This window comes from Paramormyrops kingsleyae, chromosome 22 (genome assembly GCF_048594095.1).
Source record: "Paramormyrops kingsleyae isolate MSU_618 chromosome 22, PKINGS_0.4, whole genome shotgun sequence".
Taxonomy (NCBI): Eukaryota; Metazoa; Chordata; class Actinopteri; order Osteoglossiformes; family Mormyridae; genus Paramormyrops; species Paramormyrops kingsleyae.
In genome coordinates, this window is record NC_132818.1 from 16,394,017 (window position 1) to 16,416,824 (window position 22,808).

A 22,808-nucleotide genomic window follows, 5' to 3' on the forward strand; every position below is an offset into this window, starting at 1 on the left:
TCCCACCAATATCCTGGGTCGGTCTGTTCACCACTGGTTCCGAGGACCTGGGCGCCTGTTCAGAGTGATGAAAGGACAAAGACTGAAATGCAAACCCAGCACGTCATGGATGCAGGCGGCCCGTGAGGGTGAGTTTAATCACTGCACAGTGGGGTAGGGTCAGATCCACACATTTTGGGAACAGGCCTTCAGCGGTTCCATGAACACAAACCCAAAGACCTCTTCTGTATTCATCACAGTGCAGGTCAGAGATCACTGCGGGAGCAAAGTTCATCAGACTAACCTGACAAAGCCTTGCTCTTTACCTCCCAAGCATTCAATCTCACGTGATCCAATGACACCCTTGATCGGTGAAGAACGGGCTATACTTTGGCCCTGAATGTAATGTGTTGTCTGGAGTGGTCCAACCCCTTTTTGTTTAACCTGTGATATACCATGTCTTACGGCGTTTCAGTACTAAAAGTTGCAACAAATATTTCTGGGTTCTGTGCTTATGTGACACCATTATGCATGCAATATTGGTCATCCATAACGACACGCAATTTAATCTCCAATTTTTTTTTTCCCCAATATTCGTATGTCAAAGAAAACATCAAAGGACGGTGAATAAAAACCAAATGGCTCCTCTGGTTATTCGTGACGATCTCCTACGACAACTCCTATTTAAAGGAACCAACGTTGCTGCTGTAATTGATATCACTGCCAGTTCTGCAGAATGTGCAGAGGTGGGAGAAAGGTGGCTTCAAGAAAACCTATATAGGGGAGGGGGGGGGGGGTTATCCCACACTGTCAATCACTTCCTGATTTTATCCCACAGAAAGTGTAATCAACCGTCATTTCTCACCCATAACTACAGTATAGAAGGACCCGTGATTGGCTGGAAAGACTGCTATAATCACAAGAGGTTGGTGATGCTTTTGTGAAGGAAAGGGGGGGGGGGATAGATACCCCCCTGCAGCAAGAAATGAGGGCACCCTGAACCTAGGATATTCACCACCACTTTCAGCAAATCTCACCCACCACCCAATCACTGTCACAACGGTGGAAAAGAGAAAGTGATCAGACCAATCAGAAGTCATCTCAAGATGGTTGCCAGGACACCAGGTAGCAAAGGCTGTGCCGAGTGTCTTAAATGGAGGGAGACGAACATACCAGAAAGGAGGTAGGACACCGGGGAAGATGGAGAGTGAGAGAAATGACACAAAGAGCAGACACCAGCCACCAGAAGCCATTCCATTTATTGTACACATTAGCTTTTATTAATGCTCATTTCATTCATTATTTGTACTCAGTTATTCGGTTCCAGTCAGAACGAGAGGCACTTAAGTCAGGAAGCGTGTCCGGTTCTCCGAGTGGGAAGGCTGGGTAGCTCGCCCACCATCTCCATCTAGATGTATCTGCACGTTCTACCTTCAGGAAGGTTCTCGAATGAACCTCTGCAGGAAATTACCGACCGTAAATATAAAAACAAAGCCTTCGGCCAGCTGCCTCGGAGACGCCAAGGTCCCCGATACCCTGACCAAGGACGGCCGTCATCCTGCTCTCAGAGTCTGTGTGTCTTCACGGGAAGTTCATCGGCCCACAAAACCTAAACTCCTCACACCCATCTGCAAAAAATGTAACAAAATCACACCCACACTCGGAGAGGGGGTTACTTTCTGCCAGTACCTCCCTTTGAAAATCCTTAACTAATTCCACAGGACTGCACCTGTATTTACACAGTCTCTTGAAGCAGGACATGCACAGCAAGCCAAAGAGCACTCGGACCTTGGCCATCTCCCCCACCCACAGGTTCAACCCACCAAATCAAAACGGAAAACATTCAGAATGTCTGTCAGAATGCTCACATTCCCAAAAAGCCCAAATAAACAAACAGAATCAGGAGTTACAGATGTTCAATGATCATACAAAAGACACATCTGACAGACGCTTTCTGCTTATAAAGCTTTTGGTTTTCTGTGAAATTTGTGCAGGATAACAGGGAAGAAATCGGAGACCATTACCCCAATGCCAAGAATGATGGCGATATGATGAGTTTTTAAATCAAGGGTGGTGGTGCGGGGGGGGGGATTTGCCTCAGTGGCCTCTGTGACTAGCCTTCACAACGGTGGAGGACCTGGACAGAGCTCTCAGAATTCAGGATAAAAACCGCTTTTGACAAAATAAATCAGCCTTGGTATAAATAACACAAAAGGGTTACAAAAAAATCTCCATTTCCACAGGAACGTGACCAAACTGGTCATCTCAGTCATTTCACAAGTGGTTCCCACCCCCGCCCCACCCAAAATGTAATCCTCGTCCACCCCCCACGTTCTATTTAAAATCACGCCCCCAAACTTTCTGGTAACAGGTTTGGATTCCATTTTGAAGTTCCTGGTCACTTCACTTTCTGTCAGGGCTCTGACATCCCATGAAGCAAAGTGTCCCCCCCCCCCCCCACCTACCCCTTCAGGACAATCTCAAAAGATTTACACCCCCTGCCTATCAGTGCAATGAGGTGCCCAGAACACGCAAAAAAGTTAGTTTCTTTTTTTTCTTTCTTTTTTGTTTTTTTTCCTCTTTTAACCCATGTTATGTTAATGCTTCAGAGGCTCACAGGCCTGTCTACATCCACACACACTGGCTCCAGGTTCCACAGACACAGCCATTAAACAATCTGGAACTTTCTATTAACTGTTGAGTTTGCAAGGGGAACACACTGTTTGTACAGGGGGGCTGCTTAATACACCAAAACAATAACATCACCCCTGAACATGACTGCAAAACTGTGCTGAAGCAACACAACTTATTTTAGTCACTCCTGTGCTACAAATGTTAGTCTTTTTTGCCTTGACTGTATAAATTGCTTTAGGATATATGCCAAGTATGACTTGACTCATTTTCAGCTGCAGTTCAGTCAGAGCTTCTGACTGGTCTACACCACCGGCTCACCTGCTCTTTGATTGGTCGTATTGTGTTCTTATCGGTTGCGTGATTAAGGGAGGGGCAGGGGTGAGCTTCCCCTGTTTTACAATGCAATTATTAGACCTTAAAGCTAAATACAACATTGTAAAAGTACATACTTCCTGAAATACAAAAGGAGGAGGGAAGACAGACAATTTCCACAATAACAGTGATTTCCAGTATGACTTGAGTTAGAAAAATCAGTGGGGGGGGGGGGGCATAAATGGCTAATGTATCTTTTTATACAGATCAGACAGAAGTAGGAATAAATGGGGGGGGGGGCATAACTGTTATGCTGCAAAGACAATCTGTAATTCTGTACATTTCTGCACAAGGAGGTCGTCCGTAACCCTGAAGACGACACTGAAGACGCGGCACAGCGACTGTTTGCATGTTTGCGTGCATGTTTGTGTGCAGGCACGTGTACGGACGCCCGCGTTCACAGCCGCCGTCCCGTCTGGCCCTCTCTCGGCACCCCAGCCCCACCCTCAGGCCCCGGGGCCTAGTCTAGCAAGGACGGCTCGGAGGGGCGGATTATGGTGGGCCGAAGGGGGGCGCCAGGGGGTCTCCGGCTGCAGGGGAGAGAGAGTGAGACAATGAGCAGGCAAGACCAGGGGGTCGGAGCGAGGGATGGGGGCAGGTGATCAAATGAGAGGAAGGTGGAGAGAAAAGAGAAACGCCTCGATTCCGGAAAACGCCAAGGTCCACCATTGCTCAAAAGCTGAGCGACCAATCAGAGGACAGAACACCAGTATGGGGCGGGACTCACCTGGGGACGCCGGGGGGCAGGCTGGGGGGCACGCGAGCAGGCCGGGACGGGACCAGGGGGGGGGCGCCAAATGGGTCCTGGTTGCCAAAGGCATTGATGGGCTGCCCCGGGCGGGAGGGGATGGGGGGTGCCCCGAATGCTGGAGACGGGTTCAGAGGAGGACCTGGGGTGGGGCCCCTCACTGCAGGGGGCCGGCTGGGAGGGGGGGCTGCTGCTGCCGCCATCGGTCTGCGCTGGGAGGTAGGACTAGAGAGACAGATGGGAAGCCATGAGCATAAGACATGAACACGCATGTATACGTGTGCGTGTTCACGCCTAGCGAGTATCCCCACCTGGGGTCCCTCTGGATCCAGTTGTCGTTGACGGGCGGGGGCAAGGGTGAGGACACCGTGGTGGTGGTGATGTCCCCGATGATCTGCAGCGCCTCCTTCAGCGCGTGGTACATGCGCAGCATCTCGTCGCGCTTCTGCGCCTGGTCAACCGACTCCTCCATCAGCGTGTTCTGGTCGCCTGATGAGTACAGGTAGGCCAGCAACTCCGAATGGATGAAGTCCTTCGCCTGCGTGGGATGGGGGGGGGGGGGGGGGCGTCCGAAGTGAGAGGGAGAGAGGAAACGAGCAGAGTGGGACGGATACTTGGCAGCAGGAGGACCAGCCATGTAAAGGGACTGGCTATGAGAGTGTGAGCTGTCCCAAAAGGAGTCTACCTGCCTAGGCCTTTGTTGACCTTTATTGACTTTGTTGACCTTTGAGGTCCCCCACCCACCCCTCCCTCAAGTGCAGGCAGGTCCTGACACTCACGCTGTTGATCATGGTGTGCATGATGGTCTTCGGTAGGAGGTCCCGAATGGTCTTGTTGACGATGTTGCTGTAGGAGTCCACCAGGTTGCGAATGGTCTCCACCTGTCGCTCCAGCTGAGGGTCCATGGACAAGGTGTCGACCGCGGCCTCCTCATTGTCCGGCTGAAAGGGGAACGGGATGCGTGACTTTGAGTGCATCTCAAGACAGAAGCAAGTTCCATGTTACTCAACAACAGCTGCTCCTGGGTGACAGGAGAAAGAGTAAAACTGAAAGCGAAACCGTCTCAAAATCATATTGGAGAGAGTAAAATACATTAAACATTTTGCATTTAACACCCAAGAATAGATGTGGACTGAAATGTGTTTCCCCTTCATTTCTGGGCAACACACCAAGTTTGTTATAGGGTTTACGTATAAGCAACGTCGCCCTTTCGGGGTTTGTGAGTAATGTACCATCTTTGCAACTGGGTTTGCGCTTAATGTACCTGGTCCTTTTCGGGGTACACGCCAGCTCTGAGGAAAGAGGCTTTCCAACTGTCCACGTCCTCCTGGGACTCGCAAGAGAGCTCGATCTGACGCAAGTCCTTATACACGTTCCTGTGCACGAACACATGCCAACTCACGGTGAGATGGTTTTTTATAAACAGGCATTAACAGACCACACCCAAGCCAAACGAGACGACAGCGAGCTCTTTGTCTTGTAACGGAAGCAGCAAGGTAGCGGCTGACCTTTGTTCCGTGTTGAAGATCCCAAACGTGTGCTTATTGGACATGAAGCCCTTCTCCACGTCCCTGAGCTTCAGATTATCCAGAGGGAGCATATACTTCTTCTCCTTCTCCTGGAAACACACCCAACCGGAACCACCCAAGACTGTCATGCTTGCGACCATGGTAACCAGTAAGCTCAAATTTGATTGGTTTACCCCACCATCCATCACCACCACAGCCATCGCTGCACGCACCTCCTCGTCTTTGTACCAGGACAGCGACTCGGCAGTCAGCACAAACCAGTACTCCTTGGAGCCTCCCTTCATGATGCTGATGTTGATGGTGAGCCAACCTTTCCTGATCACCTGTCCGGAGAGAACGGGACGAGGCCAGGGGGTTGGGATGGCGTGGTTGGTATGGGAAAGGGGGCAGAAGGAGGTGAGATGCCATGATGTTGATTCTGGGAGAAATTATCACTCCTACTTCATGCCTTGTAAAGCTAGCCATGATTAACCCTTTACCTCCTTCCCTGCCCACGCAAGAACCCTCTTATACATCTTTTTTAGACATGCTGGCTATGGAATCAGGTGGACCCCAGCATGCTAATATGCAAGCATACCCCTGAGCTAGGTTACTGCTGAATTAGCACTGAGGGAAGTCCTCAGAAAGGTGAAGTGATTGCACAACGCTGCTTAAACCGAGTCTTCCTTGTTACCCCATGGAAAGTAAGATGATAACCTCACTACATTAGCAGAGGTGTTAGGTCACTGGAAAATAATTCACAGGGTTAACAGGAGTGTTGCCAAATCAAGGTCATCCTTAGACTTCGGCCCATGTTTAGATTTGCAAGCAAGATAAAAATGGTCAAAAATTAAGATATTCTCCATCCAAGATCGCTCCTATGCTCGACTGAAGCTGCAAGAAGCAGAACCGCTGGTTAAAATCAAGTATTTTCAAACACAAAGAAACAACAGTGAATTATAGGCGGTCTGGAATCTCTGCTCCTTCCTTTATTGTCATCGGTCGACCTGAGGCAGTCGACCATGAGATGTCATGTGACCCAGACCGAACGGCCGGCCCACAGCCTGAGGTTAGGCGTCAGTAAATCAATAACATTGAGCGTTAGGGTCAGTAGAAGCTAGCCTATGGGGCAATTAAAACAAGCATTGTTAGTGGCACGGACGGGAGAGACAATGTAACCTGTCAAGGTTCTTACTTTCGTACATATTTCCTGTTTTTAAAAGGCAAGGAGGGATGGGGGGGCTAGGGAAGGTAAACAGAACAAACATAAAAAGCTAACGGAGCCAAGAGTTTGCCTTATGCAGGGTACGTGTCCTGTTTGGAAACATGACTCAAAGTCAACTGCTTTTCGAGACACTGGCAAAACAGGAAATATGGCAGCAGTGTTTCTGTTTAGGACAAGGAATTACTCAACCAGAACACAGAGTAAAAAGGATGTGAGAATCGATTAACTACTAGCTACTGTCAGAGTACAGAAAACCACAGTGAATAAACCTTCACCGTTCAGGTGTGATGTTGTCCTTCAAATCCTTTAATTGGCTCATGTCTTACGGCGTCTAATCTTGTCCCTAAACTTCCACATAGTGGCAAATCTACAAACATACAGTTTTGTTTACCGTTCTGCATGGGTAAATACCCCCTATTTTTTTTAAACCTTTAAATAGGAAGGCCAGGCGGTTCCGCTATTCTTGTGTTCCACCCAACAGCAACATCTGTGTTTACCTCACCATTCTAGTGGCCCTCAGTCCGGATGGACCACTCCAGCAGATCAGCACAGATGGAACAATCTGATTCCTCCATTGTGACTGGCTAGATGGCTCTGCTTTGAGCATTTGATTGGTCAAGCACCCCACCAATCAGAAGAGCAAGGTAACCAGAAAGCTCTCAGTTTCACCTCTAGGATTTACAGCATGGACTCATTCAGCTCTGGCCTCTGATGCTCATCTTGGGCCTGTCGAATTGAAACTGTCCTGCTAGCAGAGGCCAAAAACCACAGCCTGCACCAGAGACCAGTCTGAAAGTGAAAATATCATGGCTAATTCCTAACCTTCTGTACACAGACGAAGCAAGGCTGCAACAACAAGAACATCACACCTGAAGGATGGGCAAGAATGAGAGTGTGGAGATTAATGACTGCAGTAACAGCAATCATTACGGAGGTACAGACCACAAATTTTAAATGATTCCATTGAAATCTATATTTCAACCCAGCAGTCAGGACTGCTTTCTCCAATTATGTTGGAAGTCATGAATTGATAAACGAGATGATACACATGCAAAGATGGATAACAAAAAACATAAGTGTGTCGAGTTTGGCCACCCCCCCCCCCCCCCCCATTTCCAAATCCATCACTCCCCCTGCCCTTGTTACAGTAACAGCAGCACTCCACAAGGCAAACTCTGACACAGACACCCAGGCAGGACACCAGAGGACACCTTTGTCAGGATAACTGAGGCCAGGGCAACACCAGGCTTCACCACTAGGTGGCACAACAAGCTCTCAGTGCATTTCACTTTCGCTTTTAAAATGACATCATTACTTGTGCACCACAGGCCTGCTTACAGCAATTTCATTTCTTCTTTCAGCAAAGACATCATTTCAAAGAGATTCTCACGACATCGTGAACTGATTTGATTGATTGATGGGTGAATAAAAAGAATTCCACTCCAACAGCAAGTGAAACCAAGCGCAACGTAGATATTGCAATAAAAGTTAGCCACATCTAAACTACAGATTAAAAACTGCATCAATTACAATGCTGTTAGGATAATTTTGCTCAGAGCAATTACGGTGTATACTATTACCAAATTAGTGGTAATGGAGATAAATAGCGTAATTACGGTTGTAATTGTATTCTCCATTTCAGTCGTTATCTGGAACTCTACCTGATCGTCTTCCATGTCCTCCAACCTCTTAAACTGCAGGACAGAAGGCAAATATGACCAAACAGGTAACATTTGTTTGTTTTTTTTTTTAAAAGACGTTGCCATGGTAATACCTTGCGCAGGAGTGGTGATAACCAATCAGCATTACCAAAAGAGACAGGGACCATCTCTTTGGCATTGATTTGGTTTTTTTTGTTTGGCTCAAACGTCCCATAACAGTACATTGTAAGGCTGGGTCATTAAGCGCAGAGATTTCTCCTCCAGGGCCCAATGTGTCCCTAAAATGGCGAATGACCTCCCCCAGCTCAGACGACTGCCCGTAAGGCCTCAGGTTTCCAGCAAAGGTGACCACCCCTGAGTGGCCTACTACAAGGACGAGGCCTCTAACAGGGGCAGTACTGGATAGAGGGGCTTATAGGTACTCACCAAGATCTCACCCTGTTGGGGGGGGGGGGGGGGGAGGGGCAGGGGTAGTCAAGCAAATTAAATTACAGAAGAAAGGGAAGGGAACAAGCAAAAGAGAGAATTGGTGGAGGGGGGGGGGGGTGAATGAGACAGAGAGAGAGAATAGACGGGGAGAACAGACATGCCAGGCATGTGAGAGGAGATGGGGTCAAGAGAGAATGAAGGGAGTGCAAAAAAAAGTAAGAGAGAGCAACACAGTTACATGCGATTAGATTAACCGGAGGGTTTCAGGCCTCTTGTCACATTGGTCGGTTCGTGCGCATTTCTAACAATTACCATAAAGGCCAAAAAAGAAAGCGGCTGATTAGTTATTGCTTTGCGGACTGCAGTCATGCCATTCGGTGTGTTTCATGCAACAATTGCGATACAATTATGAAAAACAGAGATTGTGAGGGGGGGGGGGGTAGGGGTGTAACAGGGATTACTACCAAATATCTTGATACATGTTGGAACAGGCAACTACAACATTCTTTATTCTGGATACACTTACGAGGCCAAAGGAATCAAACAACACAGATTGGTGCTGCATTGTGGGATATGGGGGGGTTCCAGAGCCAGCTTGTTTGGCTGAATTTGAGCAGAATGGACTGTATGACAAGTGGGCGGGACAGGGATTACGGTACCAGCAGTGTTAGGGTGGGCCGAGATTAGGCTGGTTTATGTCGGAGAGATGGTACCAGTGGAGAGGGGGGAACAATGAAATTTGGGTTAGGTCTAGGTTGGGTTACCAGGTATAGGGGGGCGAGGGAGTGATTTAAAGAGCCCTTTGGTGAGATGGGGAGTGAAGGGGCGGAATGCGTAGGGGTACCTGGTTGGGGATGGCCCTCTTCTTGTTTACGTGTGCGCTCCTCTGCTGGGCGCTGTGGGGTGGAGGGGAATTTCCAGAGGGAAGACCGAGTCAGGATTAGTCATACCACACAGAGATATGGTGAACATGAGTCAACTAGAACGAAAAAAATTACAGGGATTCAAGTGCTCTTTGAAGTACGCTTTATAGGCAACAGATACACATACAGCAAAGAGCGACTGCATTGTCACTGAGGAGAGCGGTTTGTTTGTTAAACATGTATAAACTCAAAATGAATGTTTTCAAACCCAAAAAGCGAACAAATAATAAAAATCTACATTCAAGAAGGTTTGCCGGCAGAGATTGGGCTGGTAGACAGATCACTACGGACACTGTTAGACGGTCACTACTCCCAGGGTGGGATAGGAGGGGCAGGTCTTAGACGGCCCACCTGTTGCTGCTGTACCCCAAAGGGGGGCTGTCGTCCATCCTCCTGAAGTCGAGACTGAAAGTGACGAGAGCGATTAGCCCCCACGCCACTCAGAACCAGGCCGTTACCCCATGCGTGTAACCAAAACCAAAGGCCAGTCAAGGAACAGCCAACACGCTCAGGTTTAAGTGGCCGGGGAGGGGGCACCTGACCCCATCATGTCACCACAAGCATGCTCGGGTGACTCGGTGTTAGTAGGGGTGCCAGGCCGGCTACGAGGCTCACTGCCATTAGCCCACGCTGTTTCCCCCCAGCGATGGCATCACCCATCGACTCAATGGTCTATCAGACTATATGGTAGCCTACACAAGATGACGCAAAAACCCAGGGCCAAAAGAGAGGGAGGAAACAAGAGGAAGTCCAATGCAATCAATCCCAGCTATGAAAATGCAGTTTCCCTGAGCATCATCGTAGCATGCAAAGGAAACAACACTCAGAACGTTGTGGATACACCGGCAAGCAAATCGCGATTCAAGCAAATGAAAATGAATTTCAAACAGCACTTCCATAGCAAAAAATATGTTCCGGTTCAAAAAAGACAATACCTGACATTTTTATGACGTTAAATCAACAACGGCTACAAAATCGATGGTGGGGGTGGGGGGGGGGGGGGGGGAGCAGGCAGGCTCTATATGGCACTTGCAATTGAATTTCATGCTTGGGTTTAATGCATGAAAAGGAAGTCATGCTTACAAAACAGTTTCTGTAACTGGATTTGTAGTTGACCATCAAGCCCTATTAAACCAGATAAACAGATTCACACATAATTCAGTGTAAGATGAAGAGAAAAACAAGTCTTCTCATCTCAACTTGAGGCAAAGGCGAAAGACAAGAACTATTAAACCCATATTAATCGCAACAAGCCCATGCATGCTCATTCCAGGTGATGGAGCTGATGATTGTGGACAGAAGATATCTAAGCCAACATGATGAGATGACTTGGACTTTGTGGCTGATAAAATCTCCTAGAAGTCTCAGCTTTGATGGCAGATTACGTCAGATGGGGGAGGAGGAGGTGTTGGTGGGATCTGGGGGCAGCAGTGACTTAATGCCCCCTCCCCCCCCCAAGCCCTGTCAGAAGCTCAAGTCCAAACAAGCTTTAAACTAAGGGATGCAGATGCAGGAAGGCTTTTGGGATATTAGTGGATTTTCCTGCAGCACATGTAGCCAGGAGAAGGGCGGAGTGCAGGGTTAAGGGAAGATTTGGGGGTGGGGGGCAGGGGGGCTCACGTACTTGGCAAAACCGATGAAGTCTTCATGGTTGGTGTTGATGTAGGATAGTTCAATGTCAATTAGAAGCAGAACCTGGTGAAGAAGAAACATTTGCATAAATTAAATGCTTCTTTTGAATTTCTGACAGGTTTCTGCTCCCCCCCCCTTCCTAATGTACATCATTAGCCTGCATCCCACTTATGTCATCCTCCACGCCAACCTCCCGAAATTCTGCCTCCGCCATCTTACCTGGTCCTTGGTCTTGCCTTCTCTCTCTCGGATGTATGTGCTCACGATCCTCTCCGTCTCCTCTCGCAGTCGGGGGTAACAGCCCAGCTGCAAGAGATGGACAGCACTGCACGCACAGTCTCTGGAAGTGCTCACACACACACACACACACACACGCACGCACACACAGATTCTACAGCTATTTGGCCTAACAAAAGGAAAGCGGCCACAACTACAGCGTGTTTAAAAAGCAGGAGGCATCACCCCTCACACATGCACAGCAGCCTGGAGGACAGTAAGGAATCACCGTCAGCTTAGAATGACCTGCTTTCCAGAGTGCTGCTGAGAAATGGAACGGCAGTCTTGGATCAAGACTGCTGGTCTGAATAAACAGCATACAAAGTCAGGAGAAAGTCAGGGGCCTATCAAAACAGGGTGACCTTTCCAAGATGACAGCGACCTTCAGTTTGGCTTAATGACTGTTAGTGGGAAACAGATAACAGAACTGGAGATCATAAGAAGTGCAGTTGCACGGTAGCTCAGAAAGTAGAGATAGACACCCTTTTCCCAGGATTCCCCCAACTAAAAATATAACAAGTGTGTCCTAACTAGGCAACAGAGCGCTTTTTTCGTTGGCTATTTCGGTCTCCTTCCTCCTCGCCCGAGTATACGTAGTTGCACAGCGATTCCAAAGTCATCGAACACAGCTACAGCAAAGGCTCTCAGCAGTTTCTAATGATTGTGCGCATGTGTGTGTGTGTGTGTGTGTGTGTGTGTGTGTGGGGGGGGGGGGGGTTGTGTCCTTTGCAGCCATAATGTCCCACGTGCAAGTTGGGCTATCGCAATACTGTATTGAACCAGCGACTGCCAGGTACAGGGACCCGGAGAACACTAATGGTTACCTGCTCCCACTCCCAAGCCGCTCACCTAGATGTGGGCTGAAATGGGGTCACTAAACGGAGCAGAAGCACTGAGGAAAAAAAGCAGTCACTCAGGGACCTGCGTCCCCATTACCAAATTGAGACGTTCACATACCTCCTGCTCATCCTGGGTGAGCACAGACTAACCCCTCCCCCCTCACTCACTCCCCAACCCAGGACCTCCTCCCACAAAATGAGGTTCTGTACTGTTACACACAAAAGCACAAAAACATGACAAACTATGGCGGCCAAGAAAATGGGAGGAAGTTACAAATGAGCATGTCGATTTTGTACGGGTGGACGGGACGACTTTGCGATACCTCAAGACAGGACAACGTAGCGAGGCCTAGCGCCTTTCCAAAGCCTGGTTTAGGCCTGGGCCTTGCACACACTGTTAATTCTGTTATCCAGGATGGGGAGGGGGGGGGGGTTCAGGAAGGGCCAGGCTTTTGGAAAAGGCCTGAGGCTGCATCAAGAGCTTTGGCGATGGATCACGAGACACCACAAGGACGCAAATGCCTGGTAATTCCTTATGGGACGAGAGGCGGAAGGTTGACTGTGAGGGTGCACCATGCCCCAGGCGCTGGGGGGGGGGGGGGGGCTATTTGGTGTCACGTGTCCGTTTTGGTCTGTGCACCACGATTACCTTGTCGCCGCACTTCCTGACCAGCGCGTTGAGCTCACACGCTACAAGATCCACGCATTTCAAACTGGGCGCTTTCAGTTTGAGCACCTGCTTTCTCACCATGGCCTCGAAAGCCAGGTCCGGCGTGAACAGGCCCGTTCTGAGGCATTAGGGGCCGTGGTGGGGGTTGGGTAGGGATTGGGGAGAGTGAAGAGGGAGAAAGAGAGAAGGAGAAAGATAAAAGGAAGGGGGAAGGCAAAGTCAAAAATCGAGACATTTTGTTTAGTCAGCCAGCTTGAATGTCAGAAGGGAAGGAAACATGGAAGCTGAGAGGGACCAACTGCAGGTTCTCAAATTCCAGAAGAAACGGATGCAGGAACCTGCAGCCGGACTGCACGAGACCCCGGACCATGCCGGAACGTTCCCAGACCTCGTCTATAAACACAGGCACCACCACAGCATACCAAAACATGACACCAGCACACAGGGAAAGAGGCAGATGGACTGGGATTGGTGAGGGTCGTTGGGGGGGTGGGATGCACTGCTACTCTCTTGGAGGATGGGTATTAACATCAGACGAGGCCAAACTGATCTGGTTCTAGGAGGAGAATAATATGCAATGCTGCCCCCACTCCCACAACTCCCTCCCGCACAAGGGTGCCCCCATCTGGCGGTACCTTGTCAGTGCACTGCCTGACTGTGCTGACGAGCTCCTGAACAACCAGGTCGATACACTTCAGGCAGGGTTCCTTCAGCTTAATAATCTGCTTTTTCACGATGACCTCGAACGCCATGTCTGGAGTGAACAGGCCCGTTCTACATAGACAGACACACAGGCGCAGACAGACAGACAGACACAGATTGAAATGGTGGGGGGGGGGGGAAGCAGGGTATGTGTGGGGGATGGGCAGAGCAGAGAGAATGAAACAATGTGAGACAACGACATTTTCTGAGGGCGACGACCGACTGGTTGACGTTGCAGCTGAAATTAACACTGGTGAATGGTGCCTAAGCACAGATAACACTAGAGGGCTGTGTTACCCAGAGGGAAGTGCAAAAACACATGGGGGCGAATGGTGGCCGGGAGAGCAGGAAGTGGTCAGAGAGGAAAGAGAATGGGGGCAGACTGATGTGCTGGCGCTTGGCTGTGAGGCGGGTCACTATGCCCCCCCCCCCCATTCCCTGGTACGTGCCTCACACCGTGGACGTTCTTGATAGCATGGCTGATCTCTCGCCTCAGCTCCTTCTCATCAAACACGATCTGGGATGGAAGGACAGAGACACATGGGTGCAGAGCCCATCACTCAGTGTGTGTGTCCGTCCGTGTGTGTCCGTCCGTCCGTGTGTGTGTGTGTGTGTGTGTGTGTGTGTGTGTTTCTGCTGTGATAAACGACTGCTAAAATTAAATTAAGTACAAGAACATTATTGTTGGAGAAAGGCTCTGTGGCTGTGTGGCAGCGAGATGAGTGAGCGGGTACCTTAACCAGCTCAAACGGGAAGCGCTCGTGGAAGATGCGGTTGATCCTGGCTCCGCCTGACAGCTCCACCGTGTCCACCTGGTTTCCAGAGCCTTCTATCCGCTTCTCGAAGTCCACTCCGAACTGCTGCACCATTCTGGGGAAGGCGGACAGAGATGCTCAGTGTGTGTGTGTGTGTGTGTGTGTGTGTGTGTGTGTGTGTGTGTGTGTGAGCGAGAGAGAACAGGTCTATTAATAAGTAAAAATAAGTAATTAGATCAATAATATTCATAATCCTTACTGCAGCACATACTGATTCCTGTACTATAGCACAGAAAAACCCCAGTGACGCAGATGACTGATGTGCACCCAATGTCTGCTAAGAGGAGCGTGCTTCCACCCCCCCCCCACCCCCCACCCCCCACCCCCCACCCCCCACAGCAGGGCGGTGCGGCGCACTCACTGCAGCAGAGCCTTGGTCTTGCGCGTGGGGTCATCTGGCCGGAAGTTCTTGTACTCCTCCACCTCCTTCTCCAGGGAGAGCAGCTGGCTCTGCAGCTTGTTCCGCAGGCCCGGCAGCGTGTCGCGGATGTGGTTGGTCAGTTGCTGGGGAGATGGCAAGGGGGAAGTGCCGGGGGCAGGTTACGGGTGCGAAAATCAGAAATGCCACGTTCCCCATTCCCAGAAAAATTATATTTCTGCTTTTGTGTTTAATGGCCCAGGATAAATTAACACCCCCCACCCCCTCACCTGGTTGAGCGTCTTCTGTAGGTAGGGGGTGCCCATGCGTTCCGCAATGTGCCTGTAAGCCGGGTGTGACAGAAAGAACTTCCTCTCGGCCGCCAGAGCAACACGAATGTCCTTCTTTCCGTCAATGTCTTTCTGGCTGCGGTTCACCACTCCAATGTAGCCTGCGGGGGGCAGCAGAGAGCACCATTAATGACTTTCTCCTTGCTTGCAATGGCCCGGGTTCCCCTACGGCACACAGTTGCGTCCTCCTCACCCCTGCGCAGAGGCAGCAGCTTGTTCTCCAGGATCTCCTTGGCATCTGTCCCTTCGTCCATCAGGTCCAGCTTGGTGATGACGCCAATGGTGCGCAGCCCTGCAGAAGACGTTCACAACAGCTCACCTCCGGGTTTTGAAGACTTTGCCCATCATTCAACTGGCACTCTACACTGGAGGCATTTTGATTGGACATGGAAGGAAAGGGGCGGGGCTTGGCAGTATCACATCTGCATCATTGGAAGGCATCATCTAAGCAGACAGTCCCAAAAGCCCTCATCCAATGCCTACCCTGGGGGTCGACCTCCTTGGCGATTTTGAGCGCGTCGGAGTTGGCGAGGTCAGTGTTGGCCGGCGTGACAGCCAGGATCAGGCAGCTTTCCTTGGTGATGAACTGCAGCAGCATGTCCCTGATCTGGTGCTCAATATCTGGAGGCTGGTCCCCAACCGCCACTTTAGTCATGCCGGGCAGGTCGATCAGTGTGAGGTTTAGCACTGGGGGCCGGTACAGGCGGGGTTAGAGGTGGAGAAGAGAAAGCACGAGATCCCAGCATGACCAGTGGATGCCCTGGAGAACAAATGTCATGCAAGTCATACCATGCGGGGAGTAGACCCTCAAGTTGATGGGGATGGGGGAGATTCCCTTATTGGAGCCCGTGATCCTGTCCGTCTCAGCCTCGATCTCCTGCCGAACCTCATCGAAGTCCACAAACTTGCGGCCTTTACAGTGCAGAAACTCTGCATATTCTGCAGGGGGGGGGGGGGGGGGTGAAAGCAGGGCGTCAGAGCACAGTAAGGCTCGACACGCCAAACGCACTCACGGGGGCATCGCCGCGGAAGCGGGAGGAGGGCGGGACAGACCTGCTTTGTTGTTGACCAGCTGGAGGATGAGGGGTCTGCGGGTGACGATGCCTGAACCTCGAGGAAGGAAGTCCCTGGAGAGTGAGGAAAGAGGGAGAGAGAGAGGCCAGTGGCCAAAGTGAGCTGCAGGGGAACCGCGAACAAGGCATGCTGGGAAAACACTTCAGATCCAAGTCCAGGAAGTGCACCCATCAGAACTGTATCCAATAAGCAGAAGTACACTCAAAATATTATATTTCATAAGAATGGTGCTTCAGTGCGTAACAACTGTCTGTCGCAACTACTTGCACAGACAACTTGATGGTTTCCAAAAATAACACAGTACGAGCAACATTGTAGACACTGCTGTCTACAGCAGGGTCAAAGTTCAGGCAACAATTCCGACGTTGGGCGTGGCATGGGCTATTGTGCCAGAGCAATGCAAGTGAACTTTCAAGGTGAACCAAAGGGGGCATGCTGGACAGGTTCGCCTAACCACCTGGCACGAAAACTTGCGCACCTCGCCTCGACCTGCTGTGCCGACCTTTAGTTAAAATGCCTGCCGAAACACATACAGTGACCCTGCATTAAAAACAAGCACAGCGCGTACATAACAACAGGATCCAGGTGGTGCCCGAATAAACGGATGGATCTGATGGTGTGGCAAACTGCCAGCCACAGTGACATTTCAGCAATGTTCAGGGAGTGGATTCCTCTTGCAGAAATGTATTTTTGTGCAACTCTACATAAGACCAGCAAATATACACATGAATACACAATGGCAACTTTGGCAATGTGCACATTCAAAATGAGGCAGCAAACTTTAGTGCGAGAAAAACACATGGTACTCGTGCTCTAGTATTACTTTAATATTTTATTATAATAAGATATATATTAATACTTTATGTGTTAATATTTTTAAACTAGTAAATACAGATGAAAAAACGTACGCCAGAAAGTCTTTAATTAGGCATCTAGAAACATACATAACGTGGAACAGTACATCTCGTTTTAAGCGTTTTTGAGGCATTTGCAGTTCAATCTGAATATCTTCCAAGCGAGGATACGCAAGTGCCGAATGCTTAAAATGCCCCACAATTTCTCCCCCACTGGAAACGGTGTCACTTACACTTTGTTGCGATAGCAGCCCCTCCTGTATCACAAGCTGTAGCGAGTGCGAAAAAACGGCCCAAGCCAAATCATCCATTGCTTTTTCCATATCACTCTCATTGTCTCGCACAATTGCGTGCACTTCGTTTAGTGGGATTTCCCACTAAATGCTACTCCCACCTCTCAAAACTTTGTTTTTACAAATATGGCGAATATTGCTACAAGTTGCTATTAAACGTGTAAAATACTTCCAGATCATCCCCCGCCATATCTGCTGTTTTTATGCTTCTTTTGCGCATGACGTCACACCCACAGAGTAGCAAATAGACTGAGTGGCAGTGATTGTGTTCGGTTTGAATGCTGCAAAAAACACACACATCTAAAAGGGGAAAGAACGGTCTCGCGATTTATTGTACTGATTTAACACGAAATAGGAGCCGTCTTTGCAGAGACCGACAAAAACTAAATAAGTATTGGATGTGGATCGATCACGTATGGCTGATACCCGATCAGTTAGACATTGGAACGGTGAATCACAAAAAAAAGCAACTGAATGCACAGACAGTTATGATGGCAACACATGCGTCATAATCGATATGAAATTGGGAATGACGCAAGACACGCAGCATCACCTAACATACACGTCAAACCAAACTAACCGGTCTGAAATACACATTCCAGCTTCCCCTGGCAGCCAAAAACACAGACAAAGGTTGATGGGGGAGAAAGCTCAGAGGCAGGGGGGGGGGGGGGGGGGGGACTTGAGAAACAGGGTATACGTGAGGATGAAGAGGAGGAATGTGGGAGGACAAATGGCCATAGGGGCATCAAGAGCAAGAAACGAATGAGGGGGGATAATGGTGAGGAGCAGACATTAGCTAGAGGAGGAAAGCGGACATGTGACCCAGGAGGGCCTGACACAGCACGACAGATGGAATCCTGGGACAATGAAGCCAGAAAGACAGATGCGAGGCTACACAGAGGCCGCTGTTCACAACTGCTGCCGCGTGGAGTGCCGTTAGCCCCTGATGTAAGAACACGTTAAGTGCAAAGAGAGGAGGGAAGGTTCATTAGTCATCAACAGGGGGCTGTCTCAGGCTCCTAACGAGGCTGAGATGCACACAGAGATGGGCGCGCGTGCGCACACACACACACACACACACACACACACACACACACAACCACAGGGCTCCAGCGAAGAGGGCCGCAGGGAATCAGCTGAATTATTGATGTGCTGTAAATGATAGACGAAGCCGCCATCTATTATACATCTCCTCGACCAGAAAGCACAGAGCGGGAAGCTGGCGGGCCACTCAACTGAGGGAGATGAGCAGGAGCCTGTGTGTGTGTTTGTGTGTGTCTGTCTGTCTGCCCGGTACCCCCATGCACAGTCAAGCAGTGATGCAAGAGCAGGGAAAGGCAAAACCAAAAACACAAACTGCTGCAGGTTTCACTCGAAGACATCTGGATCAATAAGTGACAGGGTCTCATCATTCACCTTCTGTGAGCATCATTAAACTCTTTAACACACACACACACACACACACGATTGATCAACAATTTCACCTTCTAGACCAAGACCAAAAAACGCCAGCGGAACAGAGTCCATTAGCCCGTGTGAATTAAAGTCGTTTCCCAGGTGCTGCACTGTATTTAAAATGCGAGACACGGTAAGATGACAAGCCTTGATGTCATGTCCTTCAGGAGAGAACGTGATTAATAAAGCATGAATACAAGTGTGACAAATCAGCGAAACTAAAACAGTGTTGTACAAAAAACAACTGAATCAAGCATTTGTGTATTTTCAGCCGCACAGTGTTGGATTTTCTCAGTTTGTGCTGTTCTACACGTGTGCGCATCACAGCTGCAGGGGGCAGCGATCCCAATGTGTCACTCCACGATTCACTGCCAGCACTCCACCACTGAGCCAGCACGTTCTGTACGATCAGTAAGATCAGGAAGACGAGGGCTCTAAGAGAAGCACTGTATCCCAAACTTCCAAGGTGCCGGCTTCACCGCAAAATGCCAGGGAGCCAGATTACAACCCTGCCCAATCCACACCCGTCTGCCTGACACAAGATAAGGCCCACCCTGTGACTGATGGAGTTCCACCACACACACACACACACAGGACGCTTGGCTGCACATTGACCAAGAGTTCATCGCCATGGCTACCATCGATTAGATTAAGGAACTTGTTCGACTGACATCTGGACGCCCTGGGCTGGGGCTTCTGGGTAAAGTGCCATTCAAGAGATATCGTGCAATCTAAGTGCTCCAAGGAAACTTAATCTAACCCAAACAAGAACGAACATCCGCACTACCTGACGCCATGTCTATGACAAACGACTGTGAGAGCGAGCGAGAGAGAGAGAGAGAGAGAGAGAGAGACAGACAGACAGAGAGAGAGACAGACAGACAGAGAGAGAGGAGTTGAGAGTGAGAATCTCTGAAATGGCTACTCCATTCACTCACAGCTTGAATTTCCTGAAAGACCAGAACTCGTCATTGTTCTTCAGAGATATTACATCATCTCTGGGTGTTCACAACAGCTTGCATAGTCTCTCGGTTTATGCGGGAAAACTGCAAGGTTGCTGATAAAAGTAATGGTTTGTTGGGTCGACTCCGTCTTGAAAATGGCAACTTGGGTCACCATCACTGTCTTTCAATAAGTCACTGATGGCTGCTGGTGGAATTACACCCTTCAAATGCCCTGTGTGCTCTTCCCAAAATAATAATCTGTGTCAATGAGTTAAATCAATTAGGGGAGAATAACATTAGGCTTGAATTCCAAGAAATGAAGACATTCACAGACAGGACGGAATGAATCAGCCTATCACTGGCGAGCCACCCGCCACCCAGATGATGGAAAACAGGAAGCTGGCGAAGGCAATTAAGTGCTGTGTTCAACCCCGCCTTCTCAACTGTGAGCATGAGGTGGATTGGCTGCTGGAAAAACAATCATTACAAAAAAGCAAAAAAAACAGCCATTGGTAGCATTAGGAGGCAATGTGTTGTGCCCCGCCCCCCACCTCCAGCGAGCACACAGGCCCGAACAGGAGACGGGATGTTCCACTGTGCAAAATGGAGTAACCGGTCGAGCAAGACTGAGTCCGAGATTGCTGGCTGTCACTTTATCTGGGACGAGATCTTTTCTTAAGCAAAGAGGCACCAGCGTAGTGAACTCAGGACCCGGCTGAAGAAGAACATAGCCAAGGTGGCCTCTGTTTGGCCAAAAAGAGAGAGATGTGGGCCTTGGGGAAAGAAAAAAAACAACAACAAAAGATGGGTGGAGGCGGCTATGGCGCTAATTACACCCAGGGGCTATGTGCAAACCTGCTTGCTCTTCCTCTGAAATCAACAACAGAGGGCAGATCGCCCATTCCCCATCGAGTCACATGACGGTGTGTGTGTGTGTGTGTGTGTGTGTTCGCGCCTGAGTGCCCGTGAGTCGCAGGTGAGCATTACCATGCAACAACATTTCCTTCTGTATGAGGGGGAAAACCACAAAGACATGACCGTGGATCAACAGAATGACCTTAAAAAAAGATTTTTAAAAAAAGAGAATAAAAAAAATTTAAATATTTTTATTATATAAAAGACTTGTGAACAAATCAGGGGTTTCCCTACTTGGACGCTGCAAAAATTCAGGAGCTATTCCTGCTGTAATTAATGCAACATATTAATAACCCTGCAATTAAAAGCAACCACAATAAATAAAGTTAGTGAAGGGTTTGTTTGGGTTTCAGGTGCCCCAGTCAGGTCCTAAAAAGCGGTCGTCCAACAGGTTTTAGGGAATGCACTTATCTTTACTGACAGTACAAAGACAAGCTGGGATATCCTGCTTTTCAAATACATGCTTCAGGTGGGCAATGAAGAGCTCTATCCCACAGACCTCTAGGTCCAGAGCTGGCCAACCGCGGTTTCGGATGCATAGCGGGGACCCCAACTGTCAGCCAATCAGCTGATTCTTAACAATGGTGTTAGGGGTGAACCGCACCGCCTGCCGTTGCAACCCACGGGTAAAGGCTACAGCTTAGAAAAACAAACGCCAGTCGGAGCGGACTGTGATCGTGCCGTGCTATTACAGTCCTCCCCTCCCGGACCCATCCCTGCAGCATCACGTTTTAATGGGCTTTTAATCGTCCCCAGTGCAAACATCTGCCCAGCTGGCGTGGAAAGCCCGAGCAACACCTGCCGTACCCGCCAGTTCGCGGCAGGCGACAATTACAACCGCGAATTGTCGGACGGTAACCTAGATCGAGAAAGATCTGGGTTAACTTTTGACTCTGGCTTGGCTGTAATTGTGAGGGAAAAAAAATGCATGCAACGGCAATGGGTTTTCAAACAAATAAAACACACAATGACCGCGATACAACTGCAGCGGCCCATCAACCAAGGGCTACGTCTGACATGACGGCTGCGCAAGCAGCCCTTAGAAAGTCACCCCTTTCACTTTCCCTCCACCCGTACGGAATCCCACCGGGTACGGTACCCCACCGGGTAGACTTCCCACAGCGAGCGGCACCGACCGCCCCGCTCCTTTATCTCCGCCCCCCTTTCATTTCCTCGTTCCCGGCCGCTGTTCAACCTGCGTTAAGTGCGTAACTTGTTTTCGTGCATGACAAGCGGGTTTACGGGAAACGAGCGGGGAGAGAAGGAGGAAACGGCGGAGGAGCCGCGAAAACACGGGCGGAGGACCGTGACCGGGGCGCGCACGAGACCCGCCACCGCGCGGGCTCCGCGCGGCGGCCAGCGAGGGCCGTGTTGTCATCGCGCCCGTTAATTAGCAATACGCGCTTAATCAGTCAAACTCACCTGCCGACGAAATTCTCCAAAACCGAGCTCTTTCCGGCACTCTGACCGCCGACCACGGCGATCTGCGGCAAGTCCAGGTTACAGCTCTGGCCGATGGAGCTGAAGGCGTCCTGAAGTTTATTTACGAGGGGAATCAAATCCTCCATCCCCCGGTTCCCCATTGCTGCGCTGGGCTCGCCTTGTCTGTCGCGTAGCAAACCGGCTAGCAAGCTAAGTACTCGTGTTACTTTGAAGGCTTGAGTTTCGCCCTACAAACTATTTGACTTCTTTATTCTAAAAAAAGACAAATGCAGTCAACGGAAAGAGTTACTTGAGATAAAAATAAGGGTTTAACAAGTCGTTACCGGTAGCGCTAAACAAGACCGATCACTCAATCAAACGGATAATAAAAAAAAAAACTCACTAAACAAAACTTCTATCATCCGGTCAGACGACACCAACCTCCGTTGGTGACTGAAACTCCACCCTCTGTCAACCAAATTCGCCACAGCCATTGGTTAAATCAACTGCTCGTCAACATAGCCTGTCTTGTTATTGGTCTTTTCTTGTTCTGTCGTTCAACGTGAAAAGGCGTGGACGTGAGACTTGAGCGGCGGAACTTCGGAAAGTAATCTCAGTGGGAATTCATTATGTCAATCATGGTCTCGGACCCTACAACGCCCTCCCACATTCATTCAAGTCTAGATAAAGGTGCCCTATATTCTCACTGAACTTCGCTCTGTGTTAC

General features: G+C 49.5%; 1 protein-coding gene across 3 annotated transcripts; it reads right to left on the bottom strand.

Annotated features, from left to right (window-relative positions):
- Nucleotides 1–1,236: 1,236 nt before the first annotated feature.
- dnm2a (dynamin 2a) lies at nt 1,237–22,484 on the bottom strand. 3 transcript variants are annotated; one of them, XM_023821894.2, is made up of 22 exons: nt 22,082–22,484; nt 16,175–16,248; nt 15,911–16,060; nt 15,605–15,808; nt 15,315–15,413; nt 15,062–15,222; nt 14,775–14,917; nt 14,333–14,468; nt 14,048–14,115; nt 13,532–13,670; nt 11,331–11,417; nt 11,104–11,174; nt 9,831–9,884; nt 9,401–9,452; nt 8,554–8,565; nt 5,475–5,585; nt 5,242–5,351; nt 4,998–5,109; nt 4,513–4,674; nt 4,045–4,271; nt 3,713–3,958; nt 1,237–3,515 (listed from the first exon to the last, which is right to left on the bottom strand). In XM_023821894.2, exons 1-22 carry the CDS (start codon nt 22,240–22,242, stop codon nt 3,446–3,448), a joined length of 2,649 nt encoding a protein of 882 aa, XP_023677662.1. In that variant the 5' UTR covers nt 22,243–22,484; the 3' UTR covers nt 1,237–3,445. The 3 variants fall into 3 exon arrangements, with proteins under 3 accessions (XP_023677662.1, XP_023677664.1, XP_023677665.1); XM_023821896.2 differs by lacking the exon at nt 9,831–9,884 and having other exon boundaries at nt 22,082–22,483; XM_023821897.2 differs by lacking the exons at nt 8,554–8,565; nt 9,831–9,884 and having other exon boundaries at nt 22,082–22,483.
- Between the last annotated feature and the right edge of the window lie 324 nt (nt 22,485–22,808).